At 40.3% G+C, this 26,561-nt stretch overlaps 2 protein-coding genes across 9 annotated transcripts in view; one reads left to right on the top strand and one right to left on the bottom strand.

Annotated features, from left to right (window-relative positions):
• Window positions 1-8,770, bottom strand: part of RBKS (ribokinase) — a 98,846-nt gene extending 90,076 nt beyond the window's left edge. For all 5 annotated transcript variants that reach the window (XM_086700259.1, XM_086700255.1, XM_025927357.2 and 2 more), the window contains exon 1: window positions 8,277-8,770. In XM_086700259.1, coding sequence (XP_086556385.1) covers window positions 8,277-8,761 — 485 coding nt within the window. In that variant the 5' untranslated portion in view covers window positions 8,762-8,770. The remainder of the gene's footprint in view (window positions 1-8,276) is intronic.
• The window catches only part of BABAM2 (BRISC and BRCA1 A complex member 2), a 403,301-nt gene continuing 381,699 nt past the window's right edge, over window positions 4,960-26,561 (top strand). For 3 of the 4 annotated variants that reach the window (XM_086700263.1, XM_086700262.1, XM_086700260.1), the window contains exons 1-2: window positions 8,735-8,862; window positions 12,162-12,313. In XM_086700263.1, the coding sequence (XP_086556389.1) occupies window positions 12,186-12,313 (128 nt within the window). In that variant the 5' untranslated portion in view covers window positions 8,735-8,862; window positions 12,162-12,185. Of the gene's footprint in view, window positions 5,071-8,734; window positions 8,863-12,161; window positions 12,314-26,561 lie in introns of those variants that run through there. The other variant, XM_086700261.1, reaches the window with a different exon arrangement.

Genomic DNA, 26,561 nt, shown 5'->3' on the forward strand with positions numbered 1-26,561 from the left:
GAACCAATGAAGAGAGTATGGTCTCCTGTGTTCTGGTCTTGTGTGGCTTCCTTCCTTCCCATCTCTGCTCAGATGTTTCCTCCTCAGAGAGGTCTTCCCACACCACCTTACAGGAGATGTCCCCATTCCCAATTTTTGTTAAGTACATATTCATTCTGACAAAGAATACTATGTTCCTGGATCAGAGACCCAGCTTTTTAATTACTCACAATTACATTAGTTCTCCGTGTCCCAATCTCCCCCAGGGTGACACGAGAGGAACTTCCAAATGATGAATTATTGGGAGTCTATATAGGAGCCCATACAGCTGCTGTCCCTCCTCCCCCCTGGGGTGGGGGAGGGGGAGAGGGAGAAAACACGACCTAGTGACCTTTGCATTGTAATGTAAATGGATCCTCGCAGGGGGAGCAGGGAGGTCTCTAGATTTACAGTCCCCAGAATGTAAATAAATGTGTCCAAGGGAGAAGTCCCTAAATCTCTCCAGAGGTCTCGGACTTGCAAGGTTTGTTTGCCATTCAAACATTCTTTAATCCTGGCGCTAGAGAGCTTTGCTCAGAAAGTCCCGATCACGCAGAGACGTGAGAACATTTATGGAGCATTGATTTCCAATGATTTTCTTCAGATCAGTATCACTATCTGACATTATAATACTCATTAATTTCTTTCCTCTTTCCCTATCTTGTTTTGGATTAACTGTATTCTACTTCATACTCACTACCGATGTGTTAACTCTCTTTTGTCTATTTTTTAAAAGATTTTAAAGTAATCTTTACACCCAACGTGGGGCTCAAACTTACAACTCTGAGATGCTTAGGAGTTGCATGCTCTCTACCACTTGGGCCAGCCAGGAGCACCCCCCCCCCCGTTTTTCTGTTTTTAAAAGTGACAATGAGCATCTTTTAACTTATCACAGCTTATTTTCATTTTTTTTCTTTCTTTTTTTTTTTTTTAATTTATTTTTGGGACAGAGAGAGACAGAGCATGAACGGGGGAGGGGGCAGAGAGAGAGGGAGACACAGAATCGGAAACAGGCTCCAGGCTCTGAGCCGTCAGCCCAGAGCCCGACGCGGGGCTCGAACTCACGGACCGCGAGATCGCGACCTGGCTGAAGTCGGACGCTTAACTGACTGCGCCACCCAGGCGCCCCATAAAAACATCATTTAAAAATTAAAATGCCATCTGATGTCAAGTAGTCTTTTTGGACAATTACACACAGACCTCCTTACTCCCGGGTGAGCAAAGTTCTGGAGAGAGAATAGAAGCTTGGCTAGAGAGGTACAGAAAGACGTAATCCTGGAGCTAGAACCTGTGAGAGGAGAGGGCAGGAGAACTATGTGTGTGGACGGGGGATTAGTGGGGACGGGACAACTATAGGACGGCGTAAGGTATGTAGGAAAAGCAGGATGCGGAACAACAGAGCAGAAAAGGAACTGGCGAAGCTAAAGCGTTTATCAGAGTTCCTGATGGAAAACATTTTACTTCACTGAAGAAGACAAGCAAAGTATGAATAGTGATAAATAACTACACAACCGGTATTTTGTTTTCTATTTTGCCAATTAGTTATAGTAAACTTTAAATTTCAAAATGACTTCTGTCACCACATTGTAATTATCCAGGCTACTTCTTCCTGCCATCTGCTGGTGTAGGTTAAAGGAATACAAATGGAATTAATTTTATCCTAAGTGAAATATAATTAGAAAGATAAATCAGCGCACAAAAAAAAAAAAATGTATTCTGGAATCAATTATTAAAAATTTTAACTTATCTACTATTTTTGGGTTTTGGTGCTCATGCTTCTCCCACATTCCCATCATCGTGAATAATCAAGAATGGATTATGCTCGAACTTGACAATACATTTGTGAGCTAGGTTAGAATAGGCATTATCCTCCCCTTTGGCAGCAAGTGAGCTATAGGAAGACAAATCTGACCATGTTGTTCCTGTCCTTTGGGCCCTTTGCTAGTTCCCAGGGCCTACAGATAAAAACCCTAGCACTTTAGCATGGCTGATGAGTCCTTTCATCTTTTTTTTTTTTTTTTTAAGTTTATTTATTCTGCGCGTGAGAGAGAGACAGTGGGGAAGGGGCAGAGAGAGAAGGGGAGAATCCCAAGCAGGCTCTGTGCTGACATCAGACAGCCCAATGTGGGGCTTGAACTCATGAACCATGAGATGGCCTGAGCCGAAGTCAGACACTTAGCCAACTGAGCCACCCAGGCGCCCCTACATCAACATCTTACATGTGACTCTTCATAGCCCAGTAGCCGCTGTCCTCAGCACACCCACATATACCCACATCTGTGACTTGACTTCTGTGTGTTATCCCAGCTGGCCAGAATGTACTTAATCCTTTCCTCTTTTTTGCTGGGTTAGAACCTGCTTCTTTTCTTTTTTTTTAAAGTTTATTTTCAGAGAGAAAACACATGTGTCTGTGCACGAGTGGGGGAAGGGCAGAGGAGAGAGTGACTCCCAACCAGGCTCTGGGCTGTCAGCGCAGAGCCCGATGACGGTTCCGTCTCACAAATCGTGAGATTATGATCTGAGCTGCAATCAAAAGCTGGACGCTTAACTGACTGAGCCACCCAGGCGCTCCTGCGTATTTTCTAAAACTTGGCTCAGGAGGCATCCCATCCAGGCGCTTTTCCCTCTGCTCCTGTAGAAGCTGCGGGCACTTAACCACATCACACTACAGTGATCGATCTTTGTGTCTGCCTTCAGGAGCAATGACCATGTTTTACTAATTGCAGTATCCTTAGCACTTAGCACAGTCTCAGTCTTTGAATGCTGTACACAAGTGACCAAACTTCCGGAGCAACATTCGTCATGAAGCCTGCCCGACCTTCCTTTCCCTAGAATACAGACACTAGGGCATGAAGAGCTGACAAAGGAACGGATGACTAAAGGGACTTCTTGGTAATACCACATGGGAGGTGGGCTTGCTTTGTCATATGTAATTTACTTTTTAATGCATGTTTTCCTCGAAGGGACCAGAATTAGCAAATTTCCGATGAAAGATTTATTTTGATGTTAGGGAATTTGGTTGACAGAAACATTTACCAAAATACTAACTTTAAAGTTGGTAACTAATAAGCAACTTTCAAGACCAATTTAAGGAGCAGAAGGAATAATAAAGGATATTCTATTGCTTTAACATTGGACATGCAGGGTATTCCTCAGGCTTTTACTTTACTGAAAATGTGATGCACAGGAGAGTTTTCTGTTCTAAACATGACAGTCAAGAGGCTTCTGGGGGAATGCAGGTTAGAGGTTACTGTAATACGTTAAACACGTGTAACCTTTTCTAGGTATGGCATACATTTTTGGCTTTTTTTTTTTTCCCTAAGTAATACATGTCCAACGTTTCATCCACTTTGGATCAAAAAGCTTCTAAATTCACTTATTCTGCCATCCAATTAAAATCTTTTGAGAATTAAGCAATCATTTCCTGACTTGCCAAGGATTAAATTTAGATGCTTGGTTGAACATGAGCCTTATCTCTCAAGCCATCGCCTTTAATTGGAGCATGTAAAAGGATAACATAGGGTTTTAGTTGACATCATAGTCTATTGCCATGGAAATGTAAACATGGGTTTGTATTCAACTTGTCTCAAAGCAAGTTTTAGGGGTACGGAGAGACTGGGAGACAGGAGATAAATTATGTAAAAAAATGTATGCTCTACATGTTTGAGTGCCCTCGGAGCTCAGACCCTCAGTGATCTCATCCTGCCTCACGGCCTCAAATATCATCAATACACTGATGACTCTCAAATTTGTATTTCCAGCTGGACCTATCCTCTGAACTCCAAACTCCTGTATCTGTCTTGACAGTCTCAGTTGGATGTCTAACAGGCACCTCGAATCTCACACGTCCACCCTGAGCTCCAGATACTGCCCTCTCCGTACCCAGTTGGCTCTGCTCACAATCTTCTGTATCTCGGCAAAGGTCAGCTTCCCTTTCTACTTGCAAAGGCCACAGAACCTGGGAATAATCCTTGACCTATCTCTAGTCCTCAGCAAATCCTGTCAGCTCTGCCTTCAAAATAGAATCAAAAGATGCTCATTTCTTCCCATTGGCACTGCTTTCAAGCTACCATCATTTCTCACCAGGATTCTTCTGACTCTGAACTGGTCTCCTCTTTTCTGCCCTTGCCTTCCTTTGGTTTATTCTCACACAGTCTCCATAGTGATGATATTAAAATGCAAATCATATTAGGTCATCTCTCTGCTCATCCTCCAGTGGCTTTTCATCTTATTCAGGGTATGACCCAACATCCTTTAATCATTAATTGCCCTCTCCCCTCCTGTTTTTCCTTCTTCAGCCACACTGGACTCGTTGTTGGTCACTGATCATAAGAGGCATGCTCCCACCTCAGGACCTTTGCATATGCTCTTCCCCTGAGTATCTGTATGGCTTGCTTCCTTTCCTCTAGGTTTTGACTCAAAACCACCTCCTCAGTGAGGCTTTCTGTGGGCAATGGTCTAGAATAATTACTACTTCCATCTCCCTTTCATGCTTTATTTTCCTCCTTAGCATTTACCTAACATACTATGCATTTTACTTATTTCTATTGATACTGTCTTTTTCATTGGAATGTAAGCTCCATGAGGGGCACATGGCTGGGTTAGTCAGTAGAACATGTAACTCTTAATTTCGGGGTTGTGAGTTCAAGCCCCACATTGGCTGATGGACTGATGGACTGTGGGGCCTACTTAAAAAAAAGAATGTAAGCTCCACAAGGCAGGGGTTTTTGGCTGTGTTTTTCATCCCTGCATCCTCTGCACTTAGGGAAATACCTGACTTAGTATAAAGTCAGGAAGTATTTGTTGAATGCACAATTTAAAAATGGGTGATTCATGTAATAAGAAATAAAGGTTATTAGTGAGAAAGCATGATTAACGAAGATCTCTAAGCTTAATGACTAAAATCATTCATTCGTTACTGGGTTTTCATGGAAATCTGTCTTTGGAGAAACTCTGACTTAATTTTCCACAAGGACAAGCTTGATATCTCTTAACTTTGCATTGTGGAACTTCAGAGATGACTGTTCAAGAAGAGAATAATGATACACATAGGTGGGTATTAAATAATGTTCATTGTTTACCATGTTGGATGAGCTAATGATATTTTAAAATTATTAGTACACAGAACTTACTATTCATAGCAAACTGAAATTAGACATGAAAAAAAAAGTGGCTCATTGATTGAATTAGCAGTGTCTGGCACACAGTAATGTAATATACAAAGTGAGTTGGACTTGGATGCCGTCCAAGAGGGATTAGTTACTGAAGGAGTCTTATTTCCGAAGTGATTCTACGGTATACGCACAGGTGTCTGGGTTGGCTCCAGTTAAACTAAGACATCAAGTAAGGAACTGTCATGAAGATACTATCTTTAGGCCCGAAAATTAAAAATCCTTGGTTGTTCTTCACCCGCTTACAAAGTAAACAATGAATGCAGAGACTACAAGCCTTCGAGTGAACTGCAGATGGAAAGGGCTATCAATATCAGCCAGAATTACAGGCAGAATGATATAATGGAAGGATAAAGCTTGGGAAACATGGGTTCCAGCTTTCACTGTGCCACTAACTGGCTATGTGAGTTGGGGTGAGTCCTCGAAGCTTAGTTACCTCACCTGTTAAATGTGGAGGATGGACTGATGGGCTTCAATGATTCCCCAAGCTCTATTATAAGATTTTTTGACTTTAAGCTTAATCAATGTGGTAGACAGAATAATGTCCCCCCCCCCCCCCCGGTTCCCCTCCCACCTTACCCCAAAGGCATTCACATCCTAAACCCTGAAACTTGTGAATGTTATGTGGCAAGGGAAATTAAGGTTCCTGATAAGCTAACTTAAAATAAGGACATTATCCAGAATTATCCATTTGGGCTCACTATAATCACAAGGGTTCTTACAATGTAGAAGAGGAAGGCAGAAAGTAAGCCTCAGAGTGATGCCATGTGAGAAAGACTTGACTGACCATTGCTTGCTTTGAAGATGTTGGAAGGGGCCATGAGCCAAGGAATGTGGGCAGCCTCTAGAAGCTGGAAAACGCAAGAAAACAGATTTCCCTTAGGGCCTCCAGGAACGCAGCCCTACAGACACCTGGATTTTAGCTCAGTGAGATCTGTGTCAGACTTCTGACTTGGAGAACTGTATTACATTTGTATTATTTAAGCCACTAAGTTTGTTAATTTGTTGCAGCAGCCATAGGAACTAACACAATCATGATAAGTACCATAACTAGCAAAGTTGGAGCCAAGTTATCACAGATGCAGGGTTTAAATGAAAATTCTATACTCAGGTATTTTGTAAAGATCTTCAGAGGCAGGAGTAATCAGAAACCATAAAAAGTTTGCAGAAAAGTCATGAGAATAGTCTCTAAGGGAATAAAATTTTTACTAGTGATTCATGGGAAGGGTAGAAACCTGGTTGTTTTATAAAGGAAAGAAAATGATGAGAGAAATTAGAAAAGTTATACACCACATAAGAGTTTCTTCTCTGGACCTCACTTTACTCTTTTATGAACTGAAGCGCGGGGATAAATAATCTCTAAATTCTTCTAGCACTTAAAAAAGATTTTAAAATCCTGACGGAGGCTAACATGAGATGACAGGTGCCTTTGACACTCCCCCCTCTCCAAAGTATGAAGAGCCCCCATTTTATAAAGTATAATTATCTTTAATATCTGATGGTCAAGCTTCACAGAAAACTCTTAGTTCAAGAAGAAAGTGGCTCTGAATTTTAACCCTGACATTTATTCAGGTCGAGTGCATGGGAAAATTGTTTAGCTTTCTTACTCTTCTGCTACTGCACCTATAAAAGTATTGGCTTTGGGGGGCCCCCAGGTGGCTGATTCGGTTAAGCATCTGACTCTTGGTTTTGGCTGGTCATGATCTCACCATTCGTGAGCTCAAGCCCCACATCAGGCTCTGCACTGATGGTGCAGAGCCTGCTTGGGATTCTCTCCCCCTCTCTCTCTGCCCTTCCTGTACTCTCTCTCTCTCAAAATAAACAAACAACAACATAAAATAAAAGTATGGGTTTTGGCAATCACTACATCTGCCCCTAGCAGTCTCTCCCCCTTTCTACTCTTGGTCTGGAAATTTGATGACCTAGTTTATAAACATTTTAAGCAGTGTAAGACTAAATTGGTTATGTAAAGACCCTAGAACTATTTTCTAAGCAAAACACAGGTTGTGCAGAGATTTGGTGACTTCTTTTGATTGTCCCAAGGCCTTTCTGTTAATTTTCAGGCTCTCTGCTATTGTCTGGAAAAGGAAGGTTGCAGGACAGATGAGGTCTTACTGTTGTATGCGTGACCGTTTTTGATCTTTATAATGTAAAAAATATCATACCTGAAAAGCTATTCACAAAAATGTTAAATGGGAGCAATCTGAATTGGAGGATATTCTTGGGCTATCTGCTTTTTTAAAAACAATGAACATGTAGTGTTTTTAATAATCAGAGGTTGGATTTTTTTTCTCTCTTCCTTCCTTCCTTCCTTTCTTTGAGTAGGTTCTACGCCCAAGGTGAACTTGAACCCACAACCCCAAGATCAAGAGTAGCGTGCTCTAAGCAATAAATTAACCAGGTACTCCGCCATTTTCATTTCAAATAATGAAAAATTAGAAGGCTCTCTCCATCCTATTTTCATTCAGCATATTTTCATGATCTGATCATTGTTTTTTTAAATGGTTGTAAACACTGTGTTTGTAGGTTTTTGGTTCCCATTTGGGCTATCGTAAGGTAACCTATATACTGACACAAATAATACTAAAAGGCAAGGTGTCAATATGAACTGCAGGAATGCCAACGATCAATACGGTGAAAGGTGACTGATGGACTTTTGACCTCTCTGCTCCACTCATTCAAGTTCAGGCGAATAATATCCAACCTGGTTAATGTCACTGTACAGAAAAGACTTTCCTTCACCTAGTCCTTACAAAAACCCTGCGAGATAGGCACGATCTGAGAGATAAAATGACTTAACCATTACTTAGACTAGGCAGGGGACAGGTTCAGCAGCCTGGTCAAGAAAACAGGAGCAGCTCTAAAGTAACAGTAAGAGATTTCATTACGTCCTGGCCTCTATGTTCCCCGACCTAAGAGTTACCTTTACAAACTCAAATTCTGCCTCTTCAGCGTCAGGAAGGCAGGCTGCGGGCTGGGGAAACCTGTAGCTCACTCCAAAAGCGAACACGATCGCCAAAGCCCCTGTGCCACGCACGGTCCGCCCCCTCCCGCGACCTCAGACTCGGTGTCCTGAGCCGGACTAACCTGACCAGGTCGGTCATGCAGGAGCCCACCACTACCACCGCCGCCACCTCCTCCTGCCACTGCCGGCCGGGTTCCCCAGACGCCGCCATGGCAAAAAGGAGGTGCTCTCCAACCAGGAGGCTGACCTTTGCCCTTTGTCCGACCCCGTAACCAGAAACGCCGCTCCTACGCTCCCTAACGACGCGGGCCTTCCAGACGCCCCTGCGGGTCGCCCACCTGACTGCCCGAAATAACCCCAGCCCCCCATCTGCCCTCCGTTCTTTCCGGGATGGTCTCCCTGCACCGCCTCTCGTAACAGGGCGCTTCTGATAGTTCCAGACTCCACGCCACTCGCCACCCACGAGGCCCGCGCGGAGTAAAGACCTTTCAGGCACCGCGGGGACGCCTTTCCGAGTGCCCGGCTCGGTGCGTCCGGGGGCGCGCACGCCTCCCGGCTCGCGGGCGGCAGAGGGGGCGGGGCGGGACGTCCGGGGGCGCGCACGCATCCGGCCCGCGGTGCGCGCGCAGGTCGGTGCGTCAGTCGGGGGCGCGCTCGGGTAACCTGTACCCCACGTAGTCGCCGGTTACCGATCGGACTAAGTTCCAGGTACCTGGACTGGGGCTGGTGCGGGGAGGTTGGATCCCGAGTCGCACAGGTGGCGCTGAGGACCGTGGTTTAAGCATGCCCGGGGCTCGCGGCCTCTTCCTGTAGAGAAGGCCCCCCGTTCTAAAAGATGCCCTGCTCATCCCTATCACGCTGGTCCCCGCAAGAACGCGCCCCCAAGGCCAGAGGCTGCTCTTTTTGCATATTTAGCCCGCCCCTTGGTCCCTCATTAAACTCAGACTCCTTCCTCCTGCCGGCCTGGTGAGGGGATCATACAGTTTGGGAGAGGGAGAGTATCCCTTTTTAGATGGCCCCTAGAATGGGGTGGTCCTTCTTTGGGTCTGAGCCGACTTGTTTTTCTTGAATGTTGCCCCTGGACAAATTGCTTCCCCACTTAACTTCCCTCGTGCGCTGTATGACGTTGAGGTGACGCAGCAGGACGCCACCCCTTTCCGTTCCATGACGTCAGCAGGGCACATGTTTCCGTGTTTGTCATCCCATCTTAATTGCGAGATACTGGACGGTGCTTTAGACGTCTTTGTAGTCTACAGCCTGCCCATCGGAGGACCTTGTGTGACCCTATTTTGGGCAGCAGGCCCTGTAAAAATTGTATTGCTGCATTTTCCTCCTGTCAACATCAGGAAATACACATTGCACAACTAGCGTTCAGAGGAGGCTGGCCACTGTAAATTTTTTGCCTACCTGGGATCTATTATGAGACTATGATGTGAAAAAGCTCATATTGGGGATTATTCCCCATCCATGCTCCTGGCTCAAAAGGATCACACCAAAGAACCATCATCTTTGGCTCTTTGGTGACGTCTGGTTTTGGAGTGTTTATTTCCCTTCTTAGAGAAGTCACTACACCTACGGTTGAAACATTTTAATGCTGCAGGAAATCTTGCACTGTCAAAAAAAAAAAAAGTGGCATTGTAACTGTTCTGAAACAAATTCATTCCTTCAGGTATTAGTCTGAGGTCATGACAGTTGCTGAATTGGGATGCACTGTTGTCACCTTAAGTATAGTTTGGCTTCTGGTGTAGGTTTGTTCCCTGTAGGATTTGACTAGTAGATGACTCAGGCCATCTTCCACAGCTGACCAGCCTGTAGTCAAACCTGTTTCTAGTTGTCAAGCAACCATTAGTTCAAATTCGTGACTTTTTTGTCTGTTCAGATTTTTTAAGGTGTATACTTAAATAGCTCTGATGCTTTTCTCTTGGTGATTGCAATTGTACATTGTTATTTGAGGGGAGATTGGGTATAGTGACTTTGAGGGAGATCTGGATTTGAATTCTGATCTTTATGCTTGCTAGGTTTGTAACTTTGAACAAGTTACTTAGTCTTGCTGAGCCTTAGTTTTCCAATAATAATCAGGGAACAGGGTTGTTGTGGGGCGGTAAATGAGATTACATAGTCGTGGGTAATATAGTGCCTGATGCTCAGCAGAGTTTTCAGCATGTGCTGATTGTTTCCATTTTTCATAGAAATGAGAGGTAAAATAATGATAGGTATTATGGGGAAAAGCATGGAAGAATAATTTTGTAATGTAGGTGAGATCCTTTTGCTTTTTTTCCAGATGAGTATTTCTTTGCTTTGCATATGATCTAGATAAGCATCCTTTCAAGAACTGTGACATCAGTGGGTAGAAGTAACAGTGGAAATGTTGCAAAATAGGAAAAAAATTAAGTGTCAAGATGATAATATGGGTTAGTAGACTGTTCAAGGACAAATCACAGAGGTTATTCCTGTCACCTGCAGAGTGGGGATTCTAATACCTGCCTTCCTGCCCAGGATTGTGAAGATCAACTGTAATAATGTATTTGGAAGCTCCTTACAAGTAGTAGTGTTATAAAAATGTACAACATGATTTTTATGGTTGAAAATAGAGTGCGTTAGATGTTTATTCCTACTTTGTGGGGACATTGAAATGGTGGAGGGAGGTCATCTCCCACCCATAAGTGGCTGGTAGGGGAGCTTGTTTTATATTTGCAGAAAGGATGATTTGAGTACAGAAGTATAAAGCCTTTACTGTCTCAAAGGTACTTCTGGGTGTCATCGCTAAATTAAGGTCACCATGTTACTATTTTTTGAAAGATCACTGCAGTCCTTCCCTTTATTACCATCTGAAGTGATTAAGACAGGTACTGGTTTTCAACATTTATTTTGTCAGAGACCTGTAAGTCCTCATATGGTAAAGCAGATGAAAACTAGAACCAGAACATCATTTCCTTGTAGTTGTAACTTGCAGGAAATTAATTTGCCTTTGATGTGGGATCATCCTTTCAGATAGAGGAAGAAAGTGATTATTTAAATGGACTTATTCACCTCTGAAAGTAGAGGTTCTCATTTAGAAATCTATTTAGAGGAATTCATGCATTCCCTTTCCCTTGCCCCCTGGGTTTCCAAATAATTTAGATATGATTTATTGGTTTTACTTTTGCATTTTCAGGTGTAAGTACTTCTTAGTGCCTGAAAGTCAAAGTCTTTTAGATCCATGTGAGTTTGTGTTGCTTAATATCTGGATAAGTGGATATTTTCGTGATTTAATTGTTAAGTAGCTTTTTGCTGCATATGTTCCTCAGATACATTATCCTCTACCAATTTTTTTGAGGGCATATTCTCTTCTTTCCATGCCTTAATATTTCTCTAGTTTTTATCTCTTCACTCATTTACTTATTAAAAGATTTCTATTGGTGCTTAGCGCATGCCAGGTACTTTTGTTAAACACTGGGGATTCAAGACGGTCCCTGCAGGGGGGAGATCACAAAGCAGGTGGTTAGAACACTGTGGAGGACAGTGGATCAGAAGTAAATAATTTCTAGTAAGTAACAAGTAGGTTATGCTTAGTCACCAATTTTATACAGTTTTATCAAGCCCTTCTTCTCATGGGGACACAGAGGGAGCAATTCCTAACTTAATGGTGTGTACCTTTTGTGTGTCAGGGGAGAGGATTGTCAGTGAAGGCTTCTTAAGGCCTCAACTGAAGTGAGAAGCGGCTGATTGTAAGATAGCTTTAAGGAGTATGTGGCAGTGTAGAAATCAGCTTTGGAAAGGAGGAGGGAATTGGATTTGAAGGCTTGCTTCTGTTCCTGAAAAGCATTGATGTAGTCTCTGCGCTGGGGAAGGGAGCAACAGGGGGTTGGTTTCTTCTGGAGGGTCATTAAAAGAGGCTGCTGTATGACAGGAAATGAAGTATTCATTCAAGAGACTGAATACTGTGTGTACTGTGCCAGTTTTTGGGAAACTTGTTATATCTAGTTCCTTTGGATACCCTGACCGCTGTTCTTTCCTTCTGCTTTCAGTGGTGATTTGCAAATCAAGTTAAAATGTCCCCAGAAGTGGCCTTGAACCGAATTTCTCCAATGCTCTCTCCATTCATATCTAGTGTGGTCCGCAATGGAAAAGTGGGACTGGATGCTACAAACTGTTTGAGGATAACTGACTTGAAATCTGGGTATGTACCAGAACTGATTCAACTAATGTATCAGAACCAGTCCAGCCTTTACCTAATAATAAACTTTTACCACCAGATTCATAAAAATTGAACACCATCAATTCATCAAGTCATGGCCTTATCGCATGTTGATGCAGTTGGTTTTGTCCAGTTCTTGACATTTTATGTTTCAAGTTGTTTTATTTGTGTTGCGGACCATTACTTTATGATCAGAACGTTCATGTCTGGTTTTTTTGTTTGTTTCTTTGTTCTGGGGCATGTCTCTTTGTTAACAGTGTGCCATGTGGTTTTTCATGCATTGACTTGTTTTCTTGTTATGTCTGCTGCAATCCAGAAGGTACTGTAAGAGTTGGGTTTTGGGATTCTGAATATGACATCATTTGATAATCTCTCCTAATAGGAAAATTATAATAGCTAGCTGGCATGAGTCATTTTTCACAGTGGGCTTAGAACAGTTGACTCTCACACCTGGAAATGTTGCATTAAAAAGCCCCAACTTGTTATTTAGAAATAAATTTAGATTTATAGAGAATTTACAAAATAATCACAGAAAATTAGTGGTGCTATAATGCTGTTAGTTGTTCTACAATCCTTGTTTGGATTTTTCCAGTTTTCCCACCTGTGCACGTCCTTTTTTTTGGTCCAGGATCCAATCCAGGATACAAACAATTTAGTTGTCACTTCTTCTTTTTAACCTGTGACTGTCTTTGTCCTTCATGATTTTGACACCTTTGAAGATAGCACTGGCTAGTTGTTTTATAAAATGTTGCTCAGTATGGGTTTGTCTGCTGTTATCCCTTGATTGTGTAATCCCCTTCCTCCCCCGCTCAGGAATACTACAGAATTGTACGATTTTCAGTGCATTAGGTCAGGAAGTACATGATGTTCATATGTGCTGTTACTGGTATGTTAACATTGACCGCTCAGGTAAGGTTGTATCTGCCAAGAGTTTCTCCACTGTAAAGTTAACTTGATCTTCCCTTTGTCATTGGTAAGTATCTTGGGGAGTGATGCCTTGAGACTGTGCACATGTTCACTTCCTCATCATACTTTTGCCACTAATTTCTGTGTCTACTGATGGTTCTTGCCTGCAAACGTTATTACTGTGGTGCTGGTTTAAGAGTGATTTTCTATTTTCTTTACTCCCCCCACATTTATTAATTTGAATTCTGCTGTAAGGAAGCACTATCCCATCTCCCTCACTTACATATTTATTCACTTATTAATTATGTCAGTATGAATTTTTAGGTGTTTATTTTATTCTGTGGGTCATAGCCAAAGATTGTCTTCATTTATTTTGTTCCTCAGTTGTTCTAGCGTTGTCATTGGGAGCTTTGTCAAGTTGACTTTTGTGTCTTTTTGACATACCCCCATCAGTTTTTGTGCACTTTCTCACTAGAAATGTTGCATTCTTGATTCTCTTTAAGCTTTTCTTTTTTGGCCCTTTTACCTTCTCTTAAGTCTTGCTGTCTTTTGAGTAAGCCGAAGACTTAGATACAAGGGTATATACTTACATTCTTCAGTAGTCAGATAAAGAAGACTGAATTGGATACTTTATTGGAACAGTAGGATGCTTTTTAAAAGATCTGGTATTCTCTTCAATTTAATCATTGGGTATGGGGTTTCTTTTGGAAGTGACAAAAATGTCCTAAAATTGGATAGTGTGATGGTTACACAATTCTATAAATATGTGAAAAATGACTGAATTGTGCACCTTATAAGGGCGGTTTTTGTGGTATGTTAATTATAGCTTAGAAAAGCTGTCCTCAAAAGAAGCCAGACCCATGAACCAGAGATGTTTACTGTCCCGAATGGGTAAGACATGGAGATAGGTCTTTCTTCTTCATTTGATCACAAATATTATTTTAGAGGTGGTGAGGACCTGATAGAGGACTGGGGACTGACTTATGTAAGGTGATGTGATCTGAATTTTTTACTCCTTGTGTCAGTATCCTGAGAGAACAGTTGGGTTCATCAACAGAAAGTCACTTTGCTTCTTTTCTGCAGACTCCCTCTCCAGTGCTTCCCAATTACTGAATGTTTAGTTGAGTGTTTAAATGCAAATGGTGGATATGATGATACATTGAAATGAATCCACTAGACCTGGCCTGGTCTGGACTAGCTCTGTGAAAAATATTTGAAATGACATTAATGGCATTTAGTACTTAAGGAATGTACTTTCTTTAGATTTAAACAAGGAATGCAAATACCTCTCCCTACATTAACAAAGTTGCTATGTGTAAAATGATGTGGAAAGCCTTAGTAATCTAGAGCATTAGTGATGCCTTTTATGTAGTACTTGTCTGAAAGATTCATGAAAACTCTTTGGAATCTCGTTAACAATTCTTTCTTCAATACTGACATCAGACTAAGTATGCATTCCTTAAGTTTCCATAGCAGAACAGTGGCAGGGTTTGGGAAGAGAATGGCTTTTTAATTTTTTTTTTAATTTTTTTTTTTTTTTTTAGTGTGTCACTTTATGGCATTTCCCTTTCTTTTAGATCAGCAGCACTCATGGGTACAAGAAATGGGGTACACATTTGTGATTTCTGTGAACTCAAAAGGGTATACCCTGTAGGACACAGCATATGCAAAAGTTATAAAATGAGGAGACTTGATTTCTAGAGGTGACAAGAACTAGTCTTCTATGTATGGCTACTTGCCCTTGAAGAGATGAGGTCTGGGTATCTATATTCTAGATCTGCCTCATAGGAGAAATAGATAGGTAAACACTATTGAAAGTAAGATTTAAAAAAAAAAATAGAAATTCATCTTTATTTCTCTTATGGCACCTAAATCTTTCTACCTAGTGTGTACCTATGTATGTATGTACGTTTCTAAGTTCCATTGCTAGACTGTCACGATCTTAGGACAGGGTTCTTATTGAATTTTTTAGGTCTCCTTAAGGTCTGCCATAGTACCTTTCGCATATAGTGTAGCAAGTAGAGGTTGAATGAGTGAATAAGTAAGATGTTTTCCTAGAGAAGTTGTCTGGTTTGGGGATCATAGTGGTTTGGATTTCTGGTTTGGAAACATGTTTTATTGGTCTGGTAGTTTATTGCTTAAATTTTGTTATACGTAATCCTTTAAAACATCATTCCTTGACAGATAGGTGGACATTTTTGAAATGATAGTAAAGTGTTTTATAGTACTGGGTTTACTCTTCTAGGTAGAGGGGGAAAATTTTTATTTTAGGGACTTATTCCATGAGGCTTCTGGATGTTTATTAGCTCTTTGTTCTGTTACTTTGATCACAAGCATGTGCTATTTGTAAGATGCCATATTTTGTCATTTTTAGTGATTTACTAATCTTGAAGATATCTAAATGTTCAGCGTTCTGGAATGATGCCTGGCAAATGTAAGAGAGAGGAAAGCAGAGGGCTCACTGCAACCTGTGGCAGCCAAGCCTTATTATCTTTTTTCAGCATATCACAGTGACTCAACCTTACTGGCACATGGCTGTGTTTGGGGCATCTGCTATGACATCTCATCCGCCCACAACTACCTGTTGCATTTTTTGTTCATGTTCTGAATTTCATTACTTAATTAAAAATAGATGCTCAGTGTACTTGGTTACTAAATAGAACGATTTTAAAAGATGAGTGCTGTAAGCTTTGAAGACTGATCTCCGTTTGCTGCCTTAGTCCCTCTAGCTGGCAGGCTGAGCCTTTATTATTAGCCTTGTGCCTGGAAGGAAGGTGCTGTGCAGGAGGCATTAGTTTAATTTTGAGGATGGGTGACTTTTAACCATTTAGTATCTGGCTGTTCACTGGGCTTTTCCATTTCACTTTCTTTTCTGTATTCTTTTGTGATCTTTTTCCTTTCTTCATATGCATATCTTTGTACATTCATTATATGAAAATATATCTCTAAACCATATATAGTATTATTTTGTATATTTAAAAGGTTCATACAAATGGTGTCATCCTGTGTGTGTGTGTGTGTGTGTGTGTGCGCGCGCGCGCGCGTAGTTTTTTTTCTTTTTTTCCCCTGCAGCTTGCTTGTTTTGTTTAGTAGGAAGTTCATGAGATTTACCTGTTAATACCTATGGTTCAAGTTCTTCGGACTGCATTGCTGTATCATATTCCATTGCATAAATATGCCTCCCAATTTTTTATTCATTCTCCTGATTGTCTTACATGTTGTTTTAAGTTTCTTTTGTTGAAGAATGCATGCCATAATGAACATTCTCTCCCACCTTTGTGCAAGAAGATATATATGAGAATATTTTCTGGGGCTTCCTTTTTTTGTATTGGGTGTGTTCATCCATTAGTGGTTATAAAATCAGTTGAGTGAGTCATTCCAACATCTAAAAAATGAATGAGAATAGAATGGAAACTACCAGAATGTGTCACACATAATAAAAATAAGCACTGTTTTGTGGATTTTGCTTTCAGTTAAATAAGTAAGTATGTGGGTACTGGGTCACAATGCAAAATATGTGTGTTTTGATAAAAAAAAGTTTGAAAGCAAAAAAAAAAAAAAGTTTGAAAGCAAGCTACCCCTCTAGGGTATATTCCTAGGAATAAAATTGCTGGCTCTTAAGGTATATGCATCTTCCATTTTATTAGATATTGCTAGATTGTATCAATTCCCTTTCACCAGAATTGAATGAGAGTTCCCATTGTTCTGTAGCCTTAACAATACTCTGTGTTGTCAGACTTAAATTTTTGTCAAGCTAATGGGTGTGAAAGAGAATCTCATTATGTTTTTAATTTGTATTTTCATGATTATTAGCGTAGTGAAGAATATTTTGCTAATTCAGGTGTTTTTCTTTTAGGAATATCCTTTACCCATCTTTTAAGTGGGTTGTTTGTAGTTTTATATAGATTTTATTTTATTTTTGAAAAAAAGTTTTTACTAAAAGATTTTTTTCTAATGTTGATTTTTAAGAGAGAGAGAGCGAGAGTGAGAGAGCGTGCACGTAAGTGAGGGAGAGGCAGAGAGAGAGATAGGGAGACTACAGAATTTGAAGCAGGCTCCAGACTCCAATCTGTCAGCACCGAGTTGGACGTGGGGCTTGATCTTATAAACTGTGAGGTCGTGACCTGAGCCAAAATCAAGAGTGAGGTGCTTAACCAACAGAGCCACCCAGGAACCTCTGTATAGATTTTAAATCATTCTTTATGTATTTTGGAAACTAATCTTTTAGCAGTTATATGTATTACAAATATCTTCATGCAGTCTGTGGCTTACATTCTTTTTTAAAAAAGTATATGTTATCTATTTTGAGAGAGAGAGCAAGAGAAAGCGAGAGAGTACGGTAGCGGCAGAGAGAGAGGGAAAGAGAGAAAATCCCAAGCAGGTTGCACCCTGTCAGTGGGGCTCAATCTCATGAACCGTGAGATCGTGACTTGAGCCAAAATCAAGAGTCAGACATTTAACCACCTGACCTACCCAGGCACCCCAGTATTCTTAATTTCATGCTATTGATGTCCAGAAGTTTTAATTTTAATGAAGTCAAATTCATCAGTATTTTCCTTTTTAGATTTGTGCTGTGCGTGTGTGTGTGTGTGTGTGTGTGTGTGTGTGTGTGTATGTTTGTGAAAGAGAGGGAGAATTTCAGGAAATTCTGTCACACTCAAAAGTCATACATCTTCCTCCAAGAATTTTAAAGTTTTCCTTTTTGCTCTTCAAATGGAAATTTATTTTTTTCTATAAAACATGATGTGAGAGATATAGTTTTTTTCTTCAGATGGATAATTGGTTATCCAGCATCATTTATTGAAAAGTCATCCTTTGCCTGTGGATCTACAATGCTACCTCTCTTATTATGTGAAATTTACATCATACATGGATCTGTTTCTAGGCTTTCTGTCAGCCTCATTGTCCTTATGCCAATTGCACACAGTGTTAATGATTACAGTTTTATAGTATGTCATAATATCTGGTAGGAAAACTTTCATCCATCTTGTTCTGATTCTTAAAAATTGCCTTGCTTAACCATATATTCTAGAGACTTTTATGATAACCTCATTTAAATAGTTGCATACTGTTCTATTAGACCATCCCCAAATTCACTTAACAAAGCTCCTCTTCTTAACTCATTGAGAAAAGAAAATAAAGGGAAAATGACCTGGTGAGAAGGGCTAATTGAGAATTAATTGTCGGGAAAGCTCTCTGAGGAAATGGCATTTAAGTTTAATCACGAAAGATAAGAATAATTCGATGTGAAGAGCTGGGGAAGTTGATGTAAAAAGGGAATACTGGGTATAAAGGCAGGAGAAAGCTTTGCATGTTCAAGGATCTGCAAGGCCACTGAAAGTTGAAATGTAGTGAGAAAGTGTAAGAGGGAAATGAGATGAGATTCTAAAGATAGTCGGGGGCCCGATTATGGAGAGCCTGGTGGGCTATATTAGGAAACTTGGGTTTTATTCTGGGTGGAATAAGGAGTTACTGAAGAATTTTAAGCCGAGTGACATGATCTAATTTATATTAAAAAATCATTGGTTGTTATATAGAAAGAGGCTTGTGCAGGATAAGGTAGTCTAGTTAGCTGTCCATTTGTACAATAGACCAGGTGACAGATGATGGAATGTTAAGAATATGGTGGTGGCAGTGGAGATGGAAGGAGGTGAATAGATTATAAGCTGTTTAGAAGGTAAAAACATGAGGATGTTGAATTTGGGATTTGATAGAGAATCAAGAATGACTTCTTCCTTCTAAATTTGAGCTAGTGAGTAAGATGGTTATGCCATCTGCCGAGATGAGAAAGATTGGTGGAGGAACGACTTTAATTTTGATTGATTGTTGTCTATGTCTGCCATGCAGTTATCATTGTAGGTTTCCTTTTGCTTCTTTCCTGTGTTGAATCTCTTATCTTACTTTCTTGTTTTACCCTCTTGTTTTGTTGGAGCGTGCACTTCAGTAGCATACTAAGAAACGGAGAAGAGGAGGTTTATTTTTGAGTTCTTGAAAGTCTGAAAATGTATTTATTCTACGTTTAAACTTGATTGATAATTTGGGCAGGTACAGAAGTCTGTTGTAAATTATCTTCCCTTCAGATTTTGAAGGCCTTGGTCTGTAATGTTGGGAACCCTTGACACATATTGTTGTAGTTTCATGGATGCGGTGTCTTCTCTGTAAGGATATTAATTATTGTTTGTTTTTAAAATTGAGGTATAATTGACCATAGTTTTAAAACAGCATTTTTTCTGTACCTTTCACTATCTCAGTTTTGCTCTCTGTCTTTAGTGTTGGTGGCTTTCCTCAAACTGTTGATTCTTGGCTGTCCATGTCTATTAAGGAGAGAAGAAGAAAAATGTGAATTTGAAGATGTTGTACATGGGTGGACTTCTCAGCTACCGAACTTCACTGTAGCGTGATGAGGCAGCACCCTGGCCTCTTTATTAGCTGATAGTCGGATTCATTATTTGCAGATCTTTTCTCTAGGGCTATAAAAAATAAAAGTTTCTCTATTGGGGCGCCTGGGTGGCTCAGTTGGTTAAGCGGCTGACTTCGGCTCAGGTCATGATCTCACGGTCCATGAGTTCAAGCCTGGTGTCAGGCTCTGTGCTAACAGCTGGGAGCCTGGAGCCTGCTTCAGAATCTGTCTCCCTCTCTCTCTGCCCCTCCTCCGCTCATGCTCTGTTTCTGTCTCTCAAAAAATGAATAAAAACGTTAAAAAAATAAAAAAAAGTGTCTATATGGATGTGTGCCAGCAAAATTCTAACTATTGGGCCAGAGTATGTAAATATTTAGACTTCTGACGTATTTGGTGTATTGTTATATTTATATGTAAGGATATTTAAATATATATATAATTATATGTCTCTTCAGAAATGTATTATCAATATATATTTTCACTAGCAGTATATGAACATGCCAGTTCCTGTACAGTTTTGATAAAATCGGTATTATAAATTCTGTACAGTTATTGCTAATTCAATAGATGCAAATGGTATTTAATTGCTCTTATATTTTGCTTTATTTATTGATATGCGTGTGTGTAAATTACCACTTCATGATGTCTGTCCCCTTTTCTGATGTGGTATTTGTCTTTTTTGATTTATAAAACTTTTATATATATTATGAAGATTAACCCTTTGTCAGAGATGTTATAGATGTTTTTTCCCCAGATTTTCATTGTCTTTCAATTAAATTAACTTATTCAGTATGCAGAAGCTCTTAAATATTGCTCATTTTTTGAAGCAATAATAAATGTACAGCACATAAAAAGTAGAAGGGTGTTAAGTAGAAAATAAGTCACTTTCCTATTCCTTTCTCTTAATTTTATTCTCTGGAGGTAACTACTCTCAGCAGTTTCTTTTCTTTCTTTCTAGGGGTGTTCTTTGTAGATGTAAGCTCCCCCCCACCTTTTTTCCATTTCTGTCTAAATAGTAGATGTGGCAGAGTGTTATGGTAATGGCCCCGAATAAATCATGCCTCTCTTTATCTGGTCTTCTCTGAAGATGATTTTACTCCCCCTTTCATCAACAGGTAGAGAGTCTGTTTCCTCACCCCAGAATCCGGGCTGCCTTTGTGACTTATCGTTACCAGTGGAATGTGGCAAAAATGTCATGTGACTTCTGAGCGTAGGCTCTACCAGGTCTTGTGGTTCTGTTCTCGTGTGGAATACTGCCATCACCATGTTCAGGGGGCTTGGGTCTGGTCTCCTTGAGAGAGACCGGCCCACGGAGCCCAGCTGCCCCGGTTCTGCCTGGCCCCACAGCCAGCCTGTCAGCCAAATGCAGCTGCATGTGCGAGCCATCCAGGGGCTGGCAGAACTGACCAGCCCACTGACGCAGTGATGGGAGATAACAAGTTGTTTCCTGAAGCCATGAAGTGTTGGGGTAGTTTGTTATGCAGCCATAGATAATTGAGAGAGTAGCGTATTATGTATTCATCTGACCTGTATATTTTGAAGACTGTTCTGTATTAGTACTGATATAGCTGCTGCCCCTTTTAAATGTCTGCATAATATTCCAGCATCTGAGCGTACTCTAATTTAATCATTTGTTACTGAGACAGGTTCAGTGTCTATCTTTTGTTATAACGTGGGGCTGTAAAGAATCTCCTTTACATTTATCTTTGATGTGCCAAAATGTTTACTTTTTATGTTGTCATCAAATCTATTTCCTTCGTGAGTTCGTTTAACATTTTGCAAGATTAATGCCTTTTCCACTTTGAGACACCTGTATTTTTTCCTGAGATACCTATGCTTTCTTGTATTGTAGTTTCATTTTTACTTGAAATTAATCTGGAATTTATTTTGGCATATGATACAATGTAGGAATGGGATATTATTTTTCTAAATAATCGTCTGGTTGTCCTAGCACTATTTATAGAATAAATCTTTCACTTATTCACTATTTTGAAATGCCATCTCATGTGCTAAATTCCTGTATTTATTTCTGACTTTATTTTCAGTGATCTGTATTTGCTTTGTGCAGTTATACAGCTTTTCAATTATTATAGCTGCATACTATGTTTAAATCTCATCATCTCACCTGCTGGGAGTTTGAATAGAACCTTTTTGTTTGCAGAGAATGGATGTCTTTACAACAGGGGTCAGCAAACTTTCTGTGGGGTCAGTTTGTATTTTAGGCATGTAAGTCTTACGGTCTATGTTACAACTATTCAGCTCTTGTAGCATGGGATCTATGACAAAACACAAATGAATATGCGTGTTCCAATAAGATTTGATTTACAAAGAGAAGCAAGCAGCCCTTGGATTGTAGTTTTACAATACTGAGTATACCTGCTTTTAATATTGATACCTCTTCAGGAATGTGGTCAGTCTGTCCTATTTATGCCCACTTCTCTGTCTGTCAGTAAAGGTTTGTGTTTTCTTCATTTTGTTCCTGCACATTTACCGTTCACTTTATTCCTAGGTGGTTTATTCTTTGGCTGCTTTCAAGTGGAGATTTTTAGTGGTTTATTGGCATAGATGAAAGCTAATTTAGAAGTTAGATTGAAGTAGAAGGAAAAGATGTATCGGAAAATTTAATAGTTCAATGATCTGTTATCCGAATCACTAAGAATATTTAAGAAGAGTTTGAAGAAAGGAAAAATAGCCAGAACCAGAAGATCTAAAGCAATACTGGGGGAAGGGGCTGGGGTGGCATAAGCCAGAAGTCAAGGTAGACAAAGGATGGAACCCAGTGAGCCGCCTTTAGGGGTGTTGGATGGTAGCATGATATAGTGGTAAGCAGGTATAGGGTTTTTAGTCAGTGAGTGTGAATCCTGATTTTGACATTTAATAGCTTAATAAGCTTTGGCAAATTGCATACCCTTTCTGTGCCTCGGTTTTCTCTTACTTGGGGATATTGATAATTGTCTTATTGAGTAGTTAGGGGGAGGAAAGGATATAACTCAATATAAAGTACTTAGAATATTTGTATTCTAACAATACATTTAGTGTATTGTATGTATGTAATGTAATGTATGTATGCATGTAATGTATGTAATGTAATATAATAATACATTTAGTGTGCAATAAATGGTAGCTATTTTTATCTACGACAATAAAAATGCTATTATCATCATATTATGTGTCTTATATAATATATTTTGCATGGCATCATACATATCATTATTTCACTGTAACTGTTGTTAGGCAGTTGGTAGAATCACTTTGGCATTTCAGAATCAGGGACTCTTTAAAGAGTGAGTGTCCATGCAGGCGGTATAAGGGAGCTGTCTAAATAAGACTAAGGCAAGCAGAGCAAGATAAGAGGTCACACACGTATAACAAAAGTTAGAAATCATAGAGCAGATAAGGACAGGAGAGCCAGAGACTTCTGTTTCTGGGGTAGCTTTCTGTCTTTGTTCATCGCCTTTTGGAGATCCATGGAAGCAGAAAAAAATATCGGTGTAGCTAACTCAGACCCTCAGGTGGATGTACTTTGAAATATTTGAGTAGGTTGAAGAATGAATGGGCTTGGCGATGCCAACTTCTATTTTAGCAGACAGAACCTAACTGTTTTCAGCAGGTGTTTGAGATTGAACATTGGCTGTCTTGAGCAGAGACATGCAGTTCTCTACACAGGGTTGAAGAAGCTTTCCTGCCAGGGCCTCAGAAGATGGTGTACAGACTAATGTGGGGAGCTCTGTGGGAGGGTGGGGAGCTAGTGTGGGCAGTGCGTGGGTGGGGTTGTGGATGTTACAGGGCAGAATTTTGGCTAGGGCTCAAGGTGCTTATCTGGGCACCCGAGCATCTAGAAACACAGTGAATGGTGCATAGTGTTGATATTTTGAGTGGTATTACCATTCCTAGGTTGTCCTCTGGGAATTACTGTGTGTGTGTGTGTGTGTGTGTGTGTGTGTGTGTGTGTGTGTGTGTGTGTGTTTTAACTTGGAGAAACACAAGTTCCCCTACTCCTCGTGCTCTAGGCTTTTCTTCTCTTAGATCTTTGACTTGGGTAGCTGCCTGTCTAGCCTTCTTCTGATTATAATAGTATGATACAGTAATGTAAATTTTCATAGGGTGATACAGTAATGTAAATAATGTCAAACAGTTAAATTTTTTTTTTTTTTTTAACATTTCAGAGGGCTTTCACTTGTTTTATTTTGTACGTAGGATTTTTGGGAGAAGAAGTCAAAGGATGGTATTGGCTTTGGCCCAGTGAACTCTGACATCATTGACCTTAGGAACTTGTGCTAGGGTTTCACAGTCTTCCTACAGAGACTAGGGTGGTCAATGCTGGGAGAAACCTGGGTCTCGAGGTTAATGATTTTGATTATGAATTATGAATCATATGGGCTTTTCATGCCCTACAGTGACTTGATTTCAGAGTGACTTCATTTGGTATGGAAGTTTGGGTAGGGGAAGAGGTAAAGAGAAGTTGCCAGTCTGATGTGTAAAGGAAAGGAGGTAGAAGATTGATTTAATTTATTCCTAACTCTACTTTGTACTGTTCAGGGGAACAAAAAAATCACTCTTACTGTTATCTTTTGTCCCCTCTATTCTGTGCGATTTTAAGATGGTATTTTTTGACTGGTTTCTGTTTCATTAGAATGACAAATTTGCAGAGTTCTTTAGAAGATGAGTGGGACTCTTTTAGTTCACATTCATGGGCACATGATAATAAGTTTGTTTCAAGACTGCAAATTAGGGGCACCTGGGTGGCTGTCAGTTAAGTGGCTGACTTTGGCTCAAGTCATGATCTCGGGGTTCTCAGGTACAAGGCCTGTGTCGGGCTCTGTGCTGACAGCTCAGAGTCTGGAGCCTGCTTCAGATTCTGTGTCTCCCTCTCTCTCTGCCCCTCCCCTTGCACTCTATCTCTCTGACTCTATCTGTCTCTTTAAAAAAAAATTAAAAAAAAGTGCAAATTAACTAGTCCTGTGCTCTCACTTATATGTTAAAGGACTCTAAGGAATCCATGTAGATAGCCCCCTTTTTAACTTACATGATCCCTGAATAATCTTGCTTTCTGGTGCCATATTCTTGAGAAACAATTTTGTAATCTTCCTTTCAGGGCCACATTTCCTGAGTAATTTGGTTATCTTTCTAATGGCATGTTATGAAAGTTGTTTTTCCCATTGACCTTGCTTCTCTTGACTTTTTGAAAAATGTATCCTTTTTTGTTTTCTGAAATAGTTTTCATCTCAACCTTTGCTCTTGCCAACTTATTGATAAGAGCTCTTGAGTCAAGTGGAAGTTTTGGGAGAACGTTTTAAAGTTCCACTGTGAAGTAGGTATAATGCCCTCAGAAGGATTGTTTGTTGTTGTCGTTTTTTTAATCTGTGGACTCCTTAGACTTTTTAATTTAAAAACAGCATTTAAAAATTTTGTGCTTCAGTAAATTCTTTTTTTTTTTTTAATTTTTTTTTTTCAACGTATTTATTTATTTTTGGGACAGAGAGAGAGACAGAGCATGAGCGGGGGAGGGGCAGAGAGAGAGGGAGACACAGAATCGGAAACAGGCTCCAGGCTCCGAGCCATCAGCCCAGAGCCTGACGCGGGGCTCGAACTCACGGACCGCGAGATTGTGACCTGGCTGAAGTCGGACGCTTAACCGACTGCGCCACCCAGGCGCCCCTGCAGTAAATTCTTAATAGGTAAATTCAGTTTGGGGCTTGGCACACACTTTGCTTTTAATGTGTTAAAATATACACACCATTTACCACTTTTCACCGTTTTTATGTGTACAGTTGAGTGGCATTGAGCACAATGTAGTGCAGCGGCCACCGCCACCCCTCTCCAGAGCTTCATCTTCCCAAACTGAAACCCTGTGCCCGTGAAATGATAACTTCCTGTTCCCCTCTGCCTCCATTTTATTTTATTTTCTGTTTATGAATCCGACTGCTTTTGGTACCTCATAGAAGTGGAATTAGGCAGTACTTTTTCCTTTATGAGTGGATTATTTTACTTTGAGTAATGTCTTCAAGGTTTTTCCTGTAGCACAGCTCAAAATTTCCTTCCTTTTTAATAAGGCTGAGTAATATTCCATTGTGTGTATATAACACATTTGTTTATCCACTTATCCATCTAGATCCAACCATTTGACTATTGTGAATAATGCTGCTATAATCATAGGTGTACAGATATCTGTTGGGAGTCCTGTTTTCAGTTCTTTTGGGGGTATACCCAGAAGTGGAATTAAACATATGGTAATTCTACCTTTAATTTTTTCAGGAGTCACCATATCCACTTCCACAGTGGCTGCATCGTTTTATATTGCCATCAGCAATGCGTGGGCTTCCAAATTTTCCACATCCCCACCAGCACTTGCTGTTTGTTAAATTTTTTCTTTGTTTTTAAATTAAAAAAAAATTAGTACTCATCCTAATGGTATATCCTAATGAAGTGGTATATCATTGTGGTTTTGCATTTTCCTGATGACCATTGACATTGAGCATCTTTTCATGTGCTTAGGGGCAAGTTGCATATATGCTTTGGAGAAATGTCTATTCAAGGTTTTTGCCCATTTTTTAATTGTGTTGCTGGTGGTGAGTTGTAGGAGTTCTTTATATATATATTCTAGATTCTTTATATATTCTAGATAATCAATTCCTTATAAGATATATGATTTGAAAATATCTTTTCCCATTCCATAGGTTGCCTTTTGTTTCTGTTCATAGTATCCTTTGATGCACAATGTTTTTACTTTTTTTTTTTCAACGTTTATTTATTTTTGGGACAGAGAGAGACAGAGCATGAACGGGGGAGGGGCAGAGAGAGAGGGAGACACAGAATCGGAAACAGGCTCCAGGCTCCGAGCCATCAGCCCAGAGCCCGACGCGGGGCTCGAACTCACGGACCGCGAGATCGTGACCTGGCTGAAGTCGGACTCTTAACCGACTG

Source organism: Puma concolor, chromosome A3, assembly GCF_028749965.1.
Source record: "Puma concolor isolate L17-30 chromosome A3, mPumCon1.1.hap2, whole genome shotgun sequence".
NCBI classification, from domain to species: Eukaryota; Metazoa; Chordata; class Mammalia; order Carnivora; family Felidae; genus Puma; species Puma concolor.